Source organism: Hydra viridissima, unplaced genomic scaffold, assembly GCF_058129835.1.
Source record: "Hydra viridissima isolate aposymbiotic clone 2 unplaced genomic scaffold, HvirCarnegie_v1 scaffold_3, whole genome shotgun sequence".
NCBI lineage: Eukaryota > Metazoa > Cnidaria > Hydrozoa > Anthoathecata > Hydridae > Hydra > Hydra viridissima.
In genome coordinates, this window is record NW_028324302.1 from 19,023,383 (window position 1) to 19,040,000 (window position 16,618).

Consider the following 16,618-nt stretch of genomic DNA (forward strand, 5'->3'; position numbering starts at 1 on the left):
GAAATTGTTAGAATATGCAAAATGATCATTATATAAAGAAATACCATTGATGCTAAGTACTACCTGCATTATGTGAAATATCAATGCATTACAGATATTGCTTAAAAATTAAGAAAAATAATCTTTTTGTAAACGTGATGTTCATTTTTAAGATCTGACCTTTTTCTTGAAACAATCCAAACATTTTTCTTTTAAAAGGTTTTAATCTTTATAATAAATGGATTTTTGTTTAGTAAACTTTTTTAATGTATGATTTAGTTACTTTTTTGTTTTGTTTTTAGACTCTGTTGATGAGAGCAGAGACAGCCAGGTAAACAATTATATTTTAGTATACACATGGTAAATAGAAATTGTTTCACTTGTATTTAGTGATTGGTGCTTGATGCTACAAAAATACTTTTCAAGTAGTTATTTTCAAGTAACATTTAAGAACATTTTATTCTCCAAAGGTATTTGAAGATCTTCCTATTCAGCGTGTTACTATAGACAAAGGGAAAAGTGGTCTAGGACTCAGCATATGCTCTGCTAAGGTATAAACTATGTTATAAATTAAAGAATAATAAAGATTTACTTTTTTTATTTTACAAATGAAAAAAGTTACTAGAAGAAGTAAATCTTCAATTGTACATTATTTTTTCTGTTCTCAAATGCAATGTTTTTTTAGGGTGCACATTCTGATTTTACTGGAATATACATTAAAGCTGTTATCAAAGGGAGCCTTGCTGATAAGGTTCTCTATTTACTTTTTCTCTTTTTTGGATAGATTATTCAAGACTTTCCATTAACTGTATACAACATATTATTTTAACTCTCAAATAGTTTATTGTATCTGAAAAATCTACTAATATAGTTTTTTTTGCAAGTTTATAATATCACAATTGTATGTAGAATAACTTACATATTTACATAGATTTACTTTCATATACTTTTTAATATTTTTATGTAATCATTTTTCTTTTCAAATGTGAGCATCTTTGATTTAAGATCTATTGTTTTTATTTTTCCAAACTTGTTAATAAAAGTTTTCTATGAATATCTAAAACTTTTAATAAATGGTTACATAAAGTTCCTAATATTTTTATATAAATTAAATGGTTTTTTTTTACTATCTTAAATTGAGTAAAGCAGCAGTTTCTAAAAAAAACAAACAAAAAAAAGATTGCTGCTTTTTACTTTGACTGCTCATTAATTTAAAACTATTTTTTTTAGGATGGCAGAATTCATGCTGGTGATCAAATATTAAGTGTTAATGAAACCGGGTTGGTTGATGTCACTCAAACACAGTATGTTTTTTTGTTTGTTTTTTTTTTTAAGAAAATCTTGTTGTAAAGTTATAAGTAAATTCATCCTTATTATAATTTATATTGAATTTTTTTGTTATAATGTTAATGAAATCTTTTACTGATAATTTTAGAGCTGCACAAATCATGGGTAAAAGTGGCCCTATCATCACCATGGAAATTATCAAAGGAGCTGCTTTTTACCATGGCCTCGCAGGAATCATTGAGGATGAAAGTACGTTTTCTGCTCTTTTTAGGATTTTGTTTTTAATTCCTCGTTTTAGGATTTTGTTTTTAATTCCTCTTTTTAGGATTTTGTTTTTAATTCCATGATGAAATACTATTATCCTTCTTATTATATTTTTGTACAGCTGTAGAAAAATTTGAATAATAAGCCCTCTCATGCACAAATTTTTTTTTTTTTTTTGTTGTTGAAATTTAAAATTATTTTAAATGTTTTACATAAAAAATGGTTTTGTATTTTTAAATTTTTCTTGTTCTTTTATAAAAAGTTAAAATATTAAATTTTTTATGTGTTTATTTAAGAAAAGTTAAACTTAACATAAATTTTTTAACACCATCACCAGATCCAGAATAGTTTTTGTCTAAATTGTATGTGATAGTTTTCTAAGTGTATTATTGTTAAGTGTATGTATGTAGTTGTATCTTTGTGTCTATTAAGTTATGTCTACTGTGTATACAAACTATCTATATATCTTTTTATATAGTTAGTATAAACAGAATTTTTCAATATTTTTCATACTGTCAGTATGCAGCATGCAAGTCTTTATGATTTTGCAAGTAATTGACTAATTTTAAAACTGTGTCATTAGAATAGACCATTAATCAAAATATTACTTTTGTAAAAACAATTTTAAGTATCATAAATTATGATACTTAATAGCAATAACTAATAGCAATTCAATTTTTATATGTCAAAGTTAATTGTGCAATTGGAAAAAAAGTTATTCACATAGTTTTTTATTTAATTTATTAATTTTGAGTCACTCTTAAGCAGTAATTACCAGGGTATGCATACTTTTAAAAAGTTTTAAATTTTCAAAAGTAACAATTTGGGGAGTGATTTTATTATGTGGTAGGTATTTCTAAGCAACACTGAAATAAAACTTTTCATTTTTATTTTTATTTTAGGTAAAAATAAATATGAAAATTGCAATATTTAAGTAAATACTGTTAAAATGAAAACAATGAATAAAGTTATGCTACATTTTTATAACACGTGGTTGTTAAAATATTCTACCAGATATAATTTTTTAAATATATATATATATATATATATATATGTATATATATATATATATATATATATATATATATATATATATATATATATATATATATATATATATATGCGTTACTGACTATTTGAAAAAATACTTTTTATAGTACTAAAAAACCAAGCAAATTAGGTAAAATTTAATGTTTTGAATTAGATTTGTCCATGGGCAACTACATACTTCTTTTATGTTTCATATGACATCTTCAGCCATTTGCAACTTCAAACTTAAGAATGTTCATCCTTATTTCAAATGAGAATGTTTCGCAAAAAATAGCACCAATTAAAGTCTGAAAACAAATAAACCTAAAAAGCTTGCTCATGCGTGTTAAATCATTTGCCCTCATGCATGAGGCTGATGAGCAAATAAAATATGTAGTTTTACTATTTTATACTCGATATATATTCATCAACAGGTTTCATCTAATAATCTTTTGACGTTTGAAAGTTATAACCATGGAAAATTTGCAACCCTCATTTTAGAAAGGGTAGAAGTTGTAAACTTCTACCCTTTCTAAAATGAGGGTTGCAAATTTTTCATGATCATAAATTTTGAACACTAAAAAAGTATTATATAAAGTTTAAAACCTGCAGATGAACTGAAATTTTTATATGTGAAACATCAAAATGTTTTTTGCTTTTTGACCCACACAGATCTGTCAGAGTATACTACAGTTACATAAAATGTTTTAAAAAAAAAAAAACAAGTTTTGATGGAATATAAAATTTTCATTAACATCAAGCTTGAACATCAACTCTAAATAGTTTGATTAAATCTTTCTTGGATTTCAGATTTGGAACAACATATCTGCTCTATTTTTACTTTGAAAAAACCATTGCCTTTCTGAAAACTATAAACAGCTGCTGCTGCTTCAGTCACTTGCTGTACAACTCTCTCACATGACTAGGTGTAGAGAGGATAGTAAGGTACTTCTGTAGGAAAATCTATTACTTTTTATAAATCTTTTTTTGTCATTTGGCATGTGAAATTCGGCTCCAAGACTTGTTTATTACTCTAGTCAATGAGTTCAAGGAGAGTCACAGCACCAAAGTTGAGTGTAGGTTTTTTTCGGTTTCTTACACTTGTATCACCTTGCTCTAAATCTCCTATAACTTTCAGAATCATGTTAACTACAAAAGTTCTATTTTCATTCGTTGAGTTTGCAAGAAGAGAAATAAGAAGCGAGTCAGAATGAGCATGAAATGCCCCATTTTGAATTGAGTTGTAACAGCATCCTTAACTTTGACTGTTTGACCTCTTAACAAATAAAAAAGTTTGATTATATGATAGAGCCCATCAACAATAGAGTGTTTCACCTTGATTCTAAACCACACATGAAAGTATACTTGAGCCACAAACTGAGAAAGATTTTTTAAAATATCATTTTCCAAGCCATGTTCACTATTGTAAAGCCAAAAGATTGCCTGACCAATTGTGAGCCACCTGCTAAGGCAAAAAGTTCCAGATTTTTTGTTGACAAGTTAAAGATTCTAGATACCTGATTCAAGACAAGAAACTAACTTGTAGCTTAGTAAAGCAATGGTTGAGATAGACTTTAAAATGTCATCCGGAATTTAAATCAGAGGTTCAATCTGTCTTATCGGTTTAAACTTCATTAGTCATTTTAGTTGGTTTACTTTTGATTATAGCTTACCTATAGGCCCTTTAAATCCATCCTTGGAGTTTGTAAGCCCATCAAGGTTTGCAATCAGGCATCTTATAGGTAGCTCATTTGTGTGCAACATGCATTTTGACCAAAAATATTTCTTCTGATAAGCTTCTCCAGATGAGTTATCACTCTGCCATCTTTAACAGACCCAGTCATTAAATTTGAAAAATCTGATCCAATCACAATAATATTTTGATTAATTCCTCTAGGAACCATTCAGTTGTAAAGCCAGATTGCAGCTTTTTTAACTTGTTTGTTTAGACCCTTTGAAGGTGTGCAATGGGTTAAATGGCTTCCATCTGGTTCAGAAGTAATACTTATGTTATCTTGCTTTTCTATTCTTCAACAAAACGCTTTAGTAATTGAATCTTCAATCTAAATTAGTTTAGGATCTTTAACTTGTCTTTCTGTTTATAGCTTGTGTATTTGATTCATTTGGTAGCCTGACTTTTCACTAACCTTATCTCTTTGAGATCTGAGCCATAATAAATCAACTTATGGCACCTTAATATCTTTAGAACAAATGCATAAAATGTGAACTCCTGCAAAACAACTTTTAACCTCCTTACATAAAGAATTTTCATCGATCCATTTAACTCAGATAATTAAAAAGTTAAAACACATTAGTAAAGTTTTGTTAGCTTTTTGTTGTAAAGATGTAGTTTTTATTGTTTTTTTTTTAATTTTTCAAGTTGATTTTTACACACAAAAAATTTTTCTTTTAATTTTTTTTTAAAAATTGCTTAACTTACCCCAACCCATAATAAAATCACTCTCCAAATGCCATTTTCAAAAATTTTTAGTACGACATACCCTAGTAATTACTGCCAACATTCAGTTATTCATTTACTTTACTAAATTCTGGTTGGCTTCAGGATTCATGTTGTCCTAGGCTTCTAAAAATCCCCTTTTTGAAACTTTATTTTTTTAAAGGTTTTTTTTTTTGGATGTGCTCAATAAAATCCCAAAGATATTCAATGAGATTTGAGTTGGGAGATTGAGGTGACCATTCAAGTTTATCTTTTCTTATAATAATTTTATCATTTTAAAAGTTTTATATTTGTCCTAGTACCAAGCTTCTTGCTAAATCTTGAAGGTTTCTTTGCAAGATCCCAAGATATACTTTTTCATGATTCCATTAATAAGCTCGGAGTTACCATCCCTATGCTGAGCCATAGAACCCCAGACCATGGTTCCATCACCATCTCTTACTGTAGGGTTTAAATATTTTAATTTCAGAGGCTCTCTCTTCTTTCTCCATACTCAACAATTGCCACCAAATCCAAAATTGTTGAGTTTTGATTCATCTGATCATAGGATACTTCTCTAAAAAGATTCTACTTTCTCATTATGGTCCTAAGCAAACTTCAACTTCCTTATGATTATTTTTGTTTATGTATGGCTTCTTGATTGTGTAGAAGCTCTTTAAGGTGTGATTTTTTAGTACTTGCTGATTTTCAAATTTTATTTTCAATTTCTGTTTGGGTTTTGGTACATTAACAAGAGATCTATCTTTATGGTCATTAACATTTGCCTTTCTTCATGATTATTTAAAATCCGTTTGCAACTTTGTCCTAGAAGATGTTCCAATTTTCCAATTTTCTTATACTTCTCTATGATGCTCTGTACCTTTAAAGTTTATATTTTGTTGCTATTTTTCCTAAGATAATTTACCACTTTTACTTCCTTTTCAGTTTTAATAAGGAATTGGTAAAAGTACGTTTATTTTGTTTTTTCCATCTGTTATCTAAAAAAAATTACAACACTTAGAATAATGTAGAGTGCTTAACAGTTAAATATACATTATTTTAAATACTTACCAATATTTTTTTAAAGGATTTTTTCACACAAACTATATTGCATGGGATAATTTTGACCAATCATTTTATGTGGTTTTATATTTCAAAGTTGTGCACTGAGATTTTGCAACAATATTTGTTGCAATAAAATTAAATTTAATTCTGCTCTCCACTAAATCTTCTATCAAATGGCACAGTTTTAAAGTTGGTAAACTATTTGCAAAGTTATTGAGACTAGTGAATGCATACTGACAGTATGATTAGTTTTGAAGGATACTGTATTCTGTAGTTTGTATATAGTTTGTAAATACATAGATTCAAATATTTACTTAGGTTGTATGATGGGAAAACTTTTTTTTTTTAACGATTAAAGGTCTAAAAGATGCTCTTGATGGTGCCACAACCCCAAGTAAACTAAACAATTCTCAAGGAGGTCCCACCAAAGCAAATATAGCTGATGATAACAAATCCCTGCAAAATAATCCTCAAAAGCAAACTGAAATTCAAAAAGAATCAGTTTCATATAGTGACAATCCTTCTAAAATAGATGAAATGCACAATGCTTCTAAAACAGATGAAATGTACAATGACTCTGATTTTGATGAGGATGGAAACTTTCTTACAAAGGATGAAAAAGAGAAACTCGCTCGACAGAAGCAAAGGGAGAGAGAGTACGAAGAGCGTCTGGCTAAATGGGAAGCAGAGCGCTTGAAAAGAGAAGCAGATGAAGCTGCAATAAGAGCTGAGCAACAAAGATTTCAGTATAATGACAGTCAAGAAGTGGAGCAAGAGCATGAGGTAAGAATTATGATTCGTACTTAAAATATTCGCCATTGTTAAATTTTTAAGAAGTAAGATATATTAGAATTCAATATGAATTTTTAAACCAAAATGTCATATTATAGATGGTGGCTGAGAATCTGTACAATGAAGCAAATGTAAATCTTCTTGAGCAAGAAAATAACAATGAACGGTTTCATTATGAGCAGCTTATTGAACAACAGCGAATGGATAGAGAAGAGCAAAGGCGACTTCAGTATGAGAGAGAGCAGAATCGAATTGAAGAAGAAATTTTGCAACAAGAAGCAGAGAAGAGAAGACAGTATGAAGAAGAGCAAGAACGGATTCGTATAAAGCGAGAAGAAGAATACCAAAAGGAGCTCAAGGCAAAAAAAGAACGCGAAAGAATAGAACAAGAAAGAGAACAGCAACGGTTAGAGGCAGAGAAGAAAAGACAGTATGAAGAAGAGCAAGAGCGGATTCGTATAAAGCGAGAAGAAGAATACCAAAAGGAGCTCCAGGCAAAAAAAGAACGCGAAAGAATAGAACAAGAGAGAGAACAGCAACGGTTAGAGGCTGAAAGGAGAAGACAGTATGAAGAAGAGCAAGAACGGATTCGTATAAAGCGAGAAGAAGAATACCAAAAGGAGCTCAAGGCAAAAAAAGAACGCGAAAGAATAGAACAAGAAAGAGAACAGCAACGGTTAGAGGCAGAGAAGAAAAGACAGTATGAAGAAGAGCAAGAGCGGATTCGTATAAAGCGAGAAGAAGAATACCAAAAGGAGCTCCAGGCAAAAAAAGAACGCGAAAGAATAGAACAAGAGAGAGAACAGCAACGGTTAGAGGCTGAAAGGAGAGGACAGTATGAAGAAGAGCAAGAACGGATTCGTATAAAGCGAGAGCAAGAATACCAAAAGGAGCTCCAGGCAAAAAAAGAACGCGAAAGAATAGAACAAGAGAGAGAACAGCAACGGTTAGAGGCTGAAAGGAGAAGACAGTATGAAGAAGAGCAAGAACGGATTCGTATAAAGCGAGAGCAAGAATACCAAAAGGAGCTCCAGGCAAAAAAAGAACGCGAAAGAATAGAACGCGAAAGAGAACAGCAACGGTTAGAGGCTGAAAGGAGAAGACAGTATGAAGAAGAGCAAGAACGGATTCGTATAAAGCGAGAAGAAGAATACCAAAAGGAGCTCAAGGCAAAAAAAGAACGCGAAAGAATAGAACAAGAGAGAGAACAACAACGATTAGATGTAGAAAGGAGGAAAAAGCAATATGAAGAAGAACAAGAGCAAATACGTGTTAAGCGGGAACACGAGTACAAAAAACTTGAAAGTTATCAAAATCCAATAGATAAAATGAGAAAATTGCAGTTGAAAGATACTCCAAGTAAAAGAGGTGAAGCATCAAACGAATTGGATAAAGAGATGGATAGTATAGATGATGCTCTGAGGGAAGCGGAACGCATAGCGGCAGAAATGGACTTTCTTATGTTTGAGGAAGAACAGAAGATTGAAGAAGATTCTAAAAAGAAAAGAAAGGAAGAAGAATTTGATTGGGAAAAGTCTGAATTTAAACCAGTACGTCTTTTTTGCATTCATTCTTCGACACTTTACTAAAAAAGTACTTATAATATTAGCAACTGATTGTTGAATTTGTTGAAGTGGCTTATAACTTGTATTCTATTTTGATAGCAATTATGTTGTCAAATATGTTTTAATAGGAATTTATTACAGTCGACATCCGTTATAACACTCCGTGCCACATTTATGCTATTTCAGATTTTGTTTAAAACATAAGAATTTTCTAGGCAAGAAGTATTTTGTTCTTTAGAAAGTTCATTATGCTAACGTGTTTACTTTAGAATCAAGAGCGTAATCAACATAAGCCTTTTATGGCAAAAAGTTCAATTGATTATTTTCCTCCGCCGCCTGAGGTAGTCTATATTTTTAAGTTTTTCTGAATTTAAACTTTTTTTTTTTTCTTATTGTTTTGTTCTCATTTTTCCACGTTGTATTTTCTGAAGTTAAAGTTTAGTTACATGGAAAATGTAAAGTCTTTATTAGTGTTCTATAGTTAAATAACGTTTGTTTAGTAAACATTAACTGATCTTTAAAAGCTTTAGTTTTCCATGGATTTTTTTAAGATATCATTTACTAGGATTTATTGTATGTTTCCACTCCACAACAAAGCCGTTATGAACCAAGTCGAGTTTCGTATGAAAACGATAAAACGCGCAAATCATCGAGTAGTAGCTTAAGTTGGTCCGATAAAGGTCTCGATCAGCAGCAAAAGAGTTTTCCCGATGAAGAAAATAAACGCGATTTATTAAGTAAAAAAAGTAACGAACAGTTGAAGTAAGTTTACGTTTTAAGCTGTATACTTTATAAAAACAGTGGTGCTGAGTTGCTTGAATTTTTTTTATATTTCCTTTTTTTTTTTTTTTTTTTTGCTATTTTAGAGATGGCCAAAACGGAAGAAGGTCACCTGCAGTAAAACCAAAGAATTTCAAGTCACTTAATCAAGCGCCTAACCAAGAGCCTTTAAAGGGAAAAATCGATACAATTAACCCACCTAAGGGAATGAAATATCCTTCTGTTTCATCGAAGAGTAAAGATGGCTTTTCATCTGATGAAGAAGCACCGCCAAGACCTCCACCACCGAAAAATATTTCTAGCCCGATCTCATCTCAATTACATTTAGATTCCCCAAAAGGGTCTAATCAAACAAACGGATATCAGGACATTTTGCCTGATAAATCTTTTGGTGTGGGTCCGATAACTGTCCTTATTAAAGATGGAGAACCCGAAGTTCTCGATTTTAAATCAAAAATGAAGCTGTTTGGTAATTTTCAGGGTTAATTTATCCGTATTTATATTTATATTTTTGCTCGGAAACGAGATCTTTTGTAGTATTACAGCCATCTCTTTTTCATTGAGCACCAAACTATAGAGCGTAGATCAAATAGGTTCCATTCGAATCTTGTTTACGTGCGCGTGTGTTTGCGGACTTAAGTTATTAGGCTCTTTATACTATGCGTTTGTCCTAAATTTTTTCATTGATTTGTATAAATAATAATTTTTGCAATAATTTTTATCATTATTTATTTTTATATTTGATTTTTTAGTATATCGTTCATATAATCTGTGTGTAGTTTTATTTTTTTCTCATAAGCTGCATCTGGTTTGTTCAGTTCTTTTTAAAAGCTATTTATGAGAATTTGAGGTTTTGATTTAAGATCTACTAATAAGACCTTTTCTCTTTTAACGTATTTTCGACACAATTTGTTTCACTTTGTAAATATTGCTATCTAAATATATGCTGATTTTTTATGCAGAACATACGTTAAAGAGTTTTTACATCTCATTCCGACCAAAATTACTACTTCCTATTCATGATCTTGTTGCAAGGTCTCAAGATAAATCTCATAAAATCGTTCGCCTTAAGAAAAAGCATCTTTAAAAATCTCGATCGAGCCGTTGTTCGGTTGAACTTTTATACCAAGCAAGTAACCAATTAGTGGGACGACATTTACACTTTCAAAAGGCTCTAAGGTTACGCCTTTCTTAAACGCTGGACCTTTAGCGTAAAATATTGTGCCCATGCTCTCATAAGTATTATCGTAACCGTGACGGCCGCCGTATTTAATTCCTGATTTTCTTGAAGGCCTTATTAACCATTGTTCGTCTGAGAGAATCAAAACAGGAGCGATATTACGGTTGTTTCGATAATGTAGATGTTCAGGGATATCGCGATAAGGGTCATCTCTCCTAAATGTAATGTTTTATTTTGCTTTTAAAAAATCTAGATTTTAGATCAGTCGTTATTTCTTAAAAGTTAAAGATAAATATTTACCTGAATATTCTATAATGTCCAGTTTCATTTAAAGGTCCAAGTCGCCTGACAATATCGTCTATAGGATATCCTTGGATAGGACGTATAAAGCAACTGCCACTACAATCACCATAAAATGTTACGTATTTTAGATCTATATAGTCTTCTAAGTAAGAAACGTTTGTAGTATTGTTCACGTCAATGAATCCATGATCAGCAACAAGAATAAGATTTACGTCATCGCTTAACTTTTTTAAAGCATAATCGATTATATCATTATCAACTCTTTCCATGGCCTCTTGGTACTAAAAAAACAATAATTATTATTTTTCATCTATACCTTTTCTCCTTAATGTTTGCATGAAACAAAAAACAAATGTTAGAATACTTAAACAATGATGTTTTTAATAAATTGGCTTCTTTGCCGATTTATTGTTGACATTTGAAAATTTTAGCAAATTTAAATCACTTAGAGTTGATACCACGTTTGGATCAAGAGCAGGACATCACCCAAAACTACAAGATCGCTTTATCAATCACTTAACCTAATTGGTGGATTATGCCAAAAGGAACGTATACTGCGCAAAACCCAGCGATACTGGCGGATCAAGCAAACAAATGGATACTTTGGCTTTATAAAAACTTTTTAACAACACAATTGGTGACAATTGACTTCAAATTCTCATTAGACGTTAGAATTATTGGCAGCGGCAATTTCAATATCAAATTGCGCTTGTGGTGATGCCAGCGAATTTTCAAAAAAGCATGGGATAAAACATTCGCACAGCTGAAAACATATTTAACGGATTTCGAGCATGTGTTATAGCGCTGTTCAATGTTGCTGCTATCGCAGTTAAGACTTACTTGTTCAATTTACTATTCTCTGTACAACAACTATTGGATAACGAGAAGTAAATATATTCGTAAATTTAAAGAAAACGAATTTCAAAAGAAAAAAATTGTTTATTTATTGCAGATTACTTATGCATGCAAAGCTGACATGGTTTTTACGGTTGCAGTGATTGAAAATAAATTTGGATGGTAAATGAAACTTAAATCCCACTTATCAACAAAAAGTTTTATATAAAAAAAATATTTAAACTGTTTGAAATAGTTGATAAATTACATCTAACATCCAAAACACTTTAAGAAAAAGAAGTTTTAAGGATGGATTGAAATAAATTTGTTTAAAAATCTTTTCAAACTGCAAAGTATTTTAGCATTTCATTCATTTTTTAAATACATTTGTATATGGTTCTTCGAATACCAACAATGTTGAGTTAGATTCTACGTCTTTCTTCTAAATTGGATTAATATTTTAACAATATACAATTTGGACGCTACTACTACTAGCTGTTTTGCAGAAAGCAACGAAAAAAATAACGTTCTTATTTTGAGATTTGGAACATTAGATAGGGTATTAATGTTATCTTCAATCTAAGAAAAAAATTCTACAGTAAGTGCGGGATCTAGAAAGTTTCTCTCTCCTTCCCCTTACATTCGTCTCTGGGTTCTAGAGGCCAATTAGAGTAATTTGTCTAGAGCCTCGTTATCCTTTCGACTGATGGCTGACTCCTTATTCCCAATCATTAAAGTTAATGCTTGTAAATAGGAGCTGTACTGTGTTCAAGCCACTTTTTGAAAATAGGAACATCAAAATAAATAAATAAAGTGCTTACTTCAATTGAGGACTTTCCACTTCTATGTCCAGCATCATCTGGCTGATCAATCCAAATTTGCATAAAGTTTAATGACGGATCTTTGCTCAAATACTCAATAGCTTCATCAATTGAGTTTCTTCCTGTTTCGAAAGTGTTATTACTCGCAGTAACAGGGTGGTTGTGGTAGGTAGGCTTATCTTTAAAAGCATAGTAGCCTGGCATATAGTACACAAGACTGGAGCCTGCAATAGATAAGCTCCAATTAAACTGGGGGAACTTAGTCTTCCAGAAATTTTTATTAAGCTTGCACTCAAATGTATGCTTCTAAAACATTTTTGTAACCAGATAACAAGACTATTTTACTTTAGCCTTAACTTTTGATTAGTACACTGGGGTACGCTTAAGATTACTTGAGATAAGTACACTGTGATACGCTTAAGATTTTTTCGCTTAACAAATTAATCACTCTGGCCGCTGTTTGTACTGGTCTATGTTATTGTTTCCGAGGGAACGTGTATGAGACTCATAGAGAAAATTACTCTCTGCTGTCTCCAAAGTCCTTGTGGCTATTTTTCCCGAAATTGAATAAACAAGTTTATAGACGTGTCTATAACTTCAGCTCTGCTCCTAATTTATTCTTTAACTTTTTTTATTGTCTTTTTTTTTAAGTTTTTTTTTTAAGTTTTTTTCCCTGGAAATTTTTGATGTTTATTTTAAAGCCCTGATCAAATACCCGGAAGTATTTTTTAAAAAATCCGAATCTAGCAATCCAAAGTTGAAATTCTTAAAGTTAAGCTTTCTGATCAGGATTTTTCTATCCTCATGTTTAATTATTTCACTTGATCTAGCATGACAAACACAAGATTAAGTGAACTTATTTTCCGTGATAGTATTTGCTAATTTTGCATGCTCATCTTAGCTTTAAACTCAATCTTCGTGGATAAATGTCAAATTAGTAGTGTTTCCAACTTTCAACTTTCATGAAACTAATTTAAAATAATAATTGCTCGTCATTTACACTTGTATTAAGATCAGTCCGTTCTAATTTTTGATTGAACATAAAGATGATGCTCCCCATCCATTACAATCAATTTAAGTAGAGTTTTTCCTTATTTGACTTAACTCTCAACCATTTAAGCTCTTCAATGGTTGCAAGGTTCTAATAATTAACCACTGATATGTAAAGTGCCTTTTGTGGAAGCTTCAGTGATGTACAGTTTTTCTGGAAAACACATTTAACCTTGATAACATGCTATCTAGTCTTTTTGCGTTCTTTTAGACCTAGGGTATAAGTCCAAAATTCTTATAAGAAAAATGCGATAAATTTAAGAAACGTTAAAGTTAAGTTAATCATATTACATTTTAGCTAATAAGAATGAAAGAAATTCTAATTTACTTTCTCAAAATACATATAACAATATTTTGGCACTTTTCATCGAAAAAACTCTCTTCATGTTCGAGTTCATCTGGACAATCAAGGACATGAAGAAAGCCATTCTTTCCTAAGAATTTATGAAAATATTCGTAAAATCTCTTGATTCTGTTGGCTGAAGCCCATACAGCTTCTCTACTAATAGATTTAGTACTACCAAGAAATATTCCAGGATTTCTTTTAAGGAATAATTTTTTCCAATATTCAGTTGGAAGTCTATTTCTAAATGTTTGAGTATTTACAAAGTTTTTGTACGTCGAAGTAGCTATAATTAAATCATCACCCTACGTTTTAGGATCACCCCTAAAAATCAGATGACATACCAAGTCATTGACAAATTTTTAGGACCAGTTTCCTTCAGACCTTCTCTGTTTTTTAGTTTCTTTAAATGCAACCTAGTTATTTACCTGTAGTGTGGCACACTTTTTGGTGGCAGCAAAAACTGGTTCCTTAGGAAACTTTTTGCAAAGTCACCGTTAGTAAAAGAACTTCATGCTTCTTACAGTTTCAAGATAAAGCGGAAATTATCGCTTTCTCTACTTCAAAACTGTCAAGATTTTCCATGATTACCTTATAAATCACTTAAATTTTTTTAACTAATCAAAAAAAGGTCTTCAAAAAACTTTTTATACAATATTTAAACTTTAAAAAATGTTTTTTTAGGGCAAAAAATAGGCTCAATATTTACATAACTTTAAAGTCATTTATCACTTGAATTACCAAATTACTCCCAATGAGAAATCAAAATTGTAAAAGATAAGTTTGTTTTCTCTAATATTAATTGTCATCTTATAAGCTGATATCTATAAAGTGTAGAAAAAAAACGATAATCTTGAATCATCGTAAATTTCTTTTTTTCGTAGAAAAATTTCAATCAATAAAATGTTACTATAGTAACTTTGTAACTATAGTAACTTTAAGTTAAATAAGAAATGTTAAATTTTTGTTCAGAACGGTTTTACATACATATTTATTCGTTTTTCGAGTTTGTCAGAACTTGTATAGTACCCTAAAGTATTTTTCTCATAAAAAAACTGAATACTGCAAATACATCTGAATACCGCAAAAAAACAAATTCTTTAACCTAATTATTTTTATTCTGTATCCGTTAAATTTTTTAATGAAAAAAAAAAGAAAAGTGCTAACAACCAAGTTAGATGTTAAACATATTTTTAAATATAAAACTCAGATAAAAATTTAACTCCATTTTCATCGTTTTTTTGCTGCCAAAATCTTCTCTTTTTTTTTTTTTTTCATTCTTTATACCTTCGTCAATTTTTACAATATCAGGATTGTTATTTTTCACCTTTTCTTCTTGATCGGTTGATGGCCAGATTTTTTTCAAAACGATAATGATGATGATGATGATAATGATGATGATGATGATGATGATGATGATGATGATGATGATGATGATGATGATGATAATGATGATGGTGATGATGATGATGATGATGATGATGATGATGATGATGATGATGATGATGATGATGATGATGATGATGATGATGATGATGATGATGATGATATTCTCAGAAAATCTACACAGCCCAATCTCAATAATTTTAAGGGGGGAGGGGGTAGTAAGGGATTTTATATACTTTTTGGAGCTTTATTTAGCTGTAACTGCTGCTTTAAGAAAATAAAAATTGTTTCTTATTATTACTCGAAACTTTGATATAAAGATTATAAATTTATTTATAATTACCTCCTTGCTTTTGATTAGTCAGCCACAGAGGTTCTTGTTTGAAAAAGCGTCCATTTTTGTCATAATCTTTTGGATCATAGTCATAACTAAACCAGGTTTTCGTGTCAAAATCCATGAATTTGTTGCTTATAATGCCATGCGATTCAGTATACAAACCAGTTGAGAGAGTGGTCATTGCAGGCCATGTATCTGCAGGAAACGATGGAATCATCCTTACTGCATGAACTCCTTCTTTAGCCAGTCTTTCTAGGTTTGGCATTGATATATTGTATTTTTTTAAATTGTGAATAAACCCATCTAACACCAGAACAAAAACTTTGTTTCCGTTTGGTTTTGATTGAACTATAAAGACATCTATACATAAAATAGCGAAAAAGAAGCACCAATAGGCTGACATTTATCGTTTCTTTTTAAATCTTAATGGTAAATAATCTTTAGTATCTTTTCGGAATGATAATCAGTGAAGCCTGACGCTGCTGATTTAAATCGCTGCCGATTTAAATTGCTAAAAGAACAAAGAAAAGTTTCCATGATGATCCTAGAAGAGAGTGCAGTTAGTTTTACAAAAGCAGTTTTTTTAAACTCTTTGTTAACTGGAACTAAATGATAAGTGAGAAATTTAAAATAACGAATTATATTTTAACCATTTCTGAAATGATAATCTCTGAGATTATTATCTTTGAAATGGAATTGCTTACACAAGCTTACGATACAAAGGTTCTTCTCAATCACAATACTGTAATCACAATCATAATCGCAAACTTAATCGCAACCATGATTGCAACCAAAATTGCAATTTCAATCACAATCGTAATCACAATCTTTATATGTTGTGATTACAAATTTGATTGTGATTGCAATTTGTCGGTTTCCTTTCTTCTTTACTATCGATATCTACAGTTCTCCCGTGAGAAAAAGAATTGTACTTATTAATTGTGAATGCGGGAGGAGAAAATTTTTTCTTTAAAAATAATCTTTTCTTAATTTCTTTTAAAAAAATTTACGAGACCGAGAATCTAATTAATAAAAAGGCCATCTAAATAGAGAAGAATTTTTAATTAGAATTTTAAAAAAGTAGCAACTTTTCTAGTAAATGTATTTTTGATGTGAACTTGAAAAACAGATTAATATCACTTGTTTACAGAAATCCTTCATTAAAA

The 16,618-nt window shown here is 30.5% G+C and overlaps 2 protein-coding genes across 4 annotated transcripts in view; one reads left to right on the top strand and one right to left on the bottom strand.

Moving 5' to 3' along the window:
- Window positions 1-10,166, top strand: part of LOC145202313 (afadin-like) — a 29,357-nt gene extending 19,191 nt beyond the window's left edge. For all 3 annotated transcript variants that reach the window (XM_090083308.1, XM_090083309.1, XM_090083310.1), the window contains 10 exons: window positions 282-310; window positions 450-530; window positions 665-730; window positions 1,210-1,283; window positions 1,415-1,515; window positions 6,420-6,844; window positions 6,952-8,403; window positions 8,688-8,759; window positions 8,984-9,180; window positions 9,285-10,166. In XM_090083308.1, coding sequence (XP_089939434.1) covers window positions 282-310; window positions 450-530; window positions 665-730; window positions 1,210-1,283; window positions 1,415-1,515; window positions 6,420-6,844; window positions 6,952-8,403; window positions 8,688-8,759; window positions 8,984-9,180; window positions 9,285-9,684 — 2,897 coding nt within the window. In that variant the 3' untranslated portion in view covers window positions 9,685-10,166. The remainder of the gene's footprint in view (window positions 1-281; window positions 311-449; window positions 531-664; window positions 731-1,209; window positions 1,284-1,414; window positions 1,516-6,419; window positions 6,845-6,951; window positions 8,404-8,687; window positions 8,760-8,983; window positions 9,181-9,284) is intronic.
- On the bottom strand, window positions 9,914-15,877 carry LOC145202314 (bis(5'-adenosyl)-triphosphatase enpp4-like). Its single transcript, XM_080075211.2, has 4 exons — window positions 15,459-15,877; window positions 12,337-12,560; window positions 10,679-10,962; window positions 9,914-10,593 (listed from the first exon to the last, which is right to left on the bottom strand). Exons 1-4 carry the CDS (start codon window positions 15,853-15,855, stop codon window positions 10,266-10,268), a joined length of 1,233 nt encoding a protein of 410 aa, XP_079931337.2. The 5' UTR covers window positions 15,856-15,877; the 3' UTR covers window positions 9,914-10,265.
- Between the last annotated feature and the right edge of the window lie 741 nt (window positions 15,878-16,618).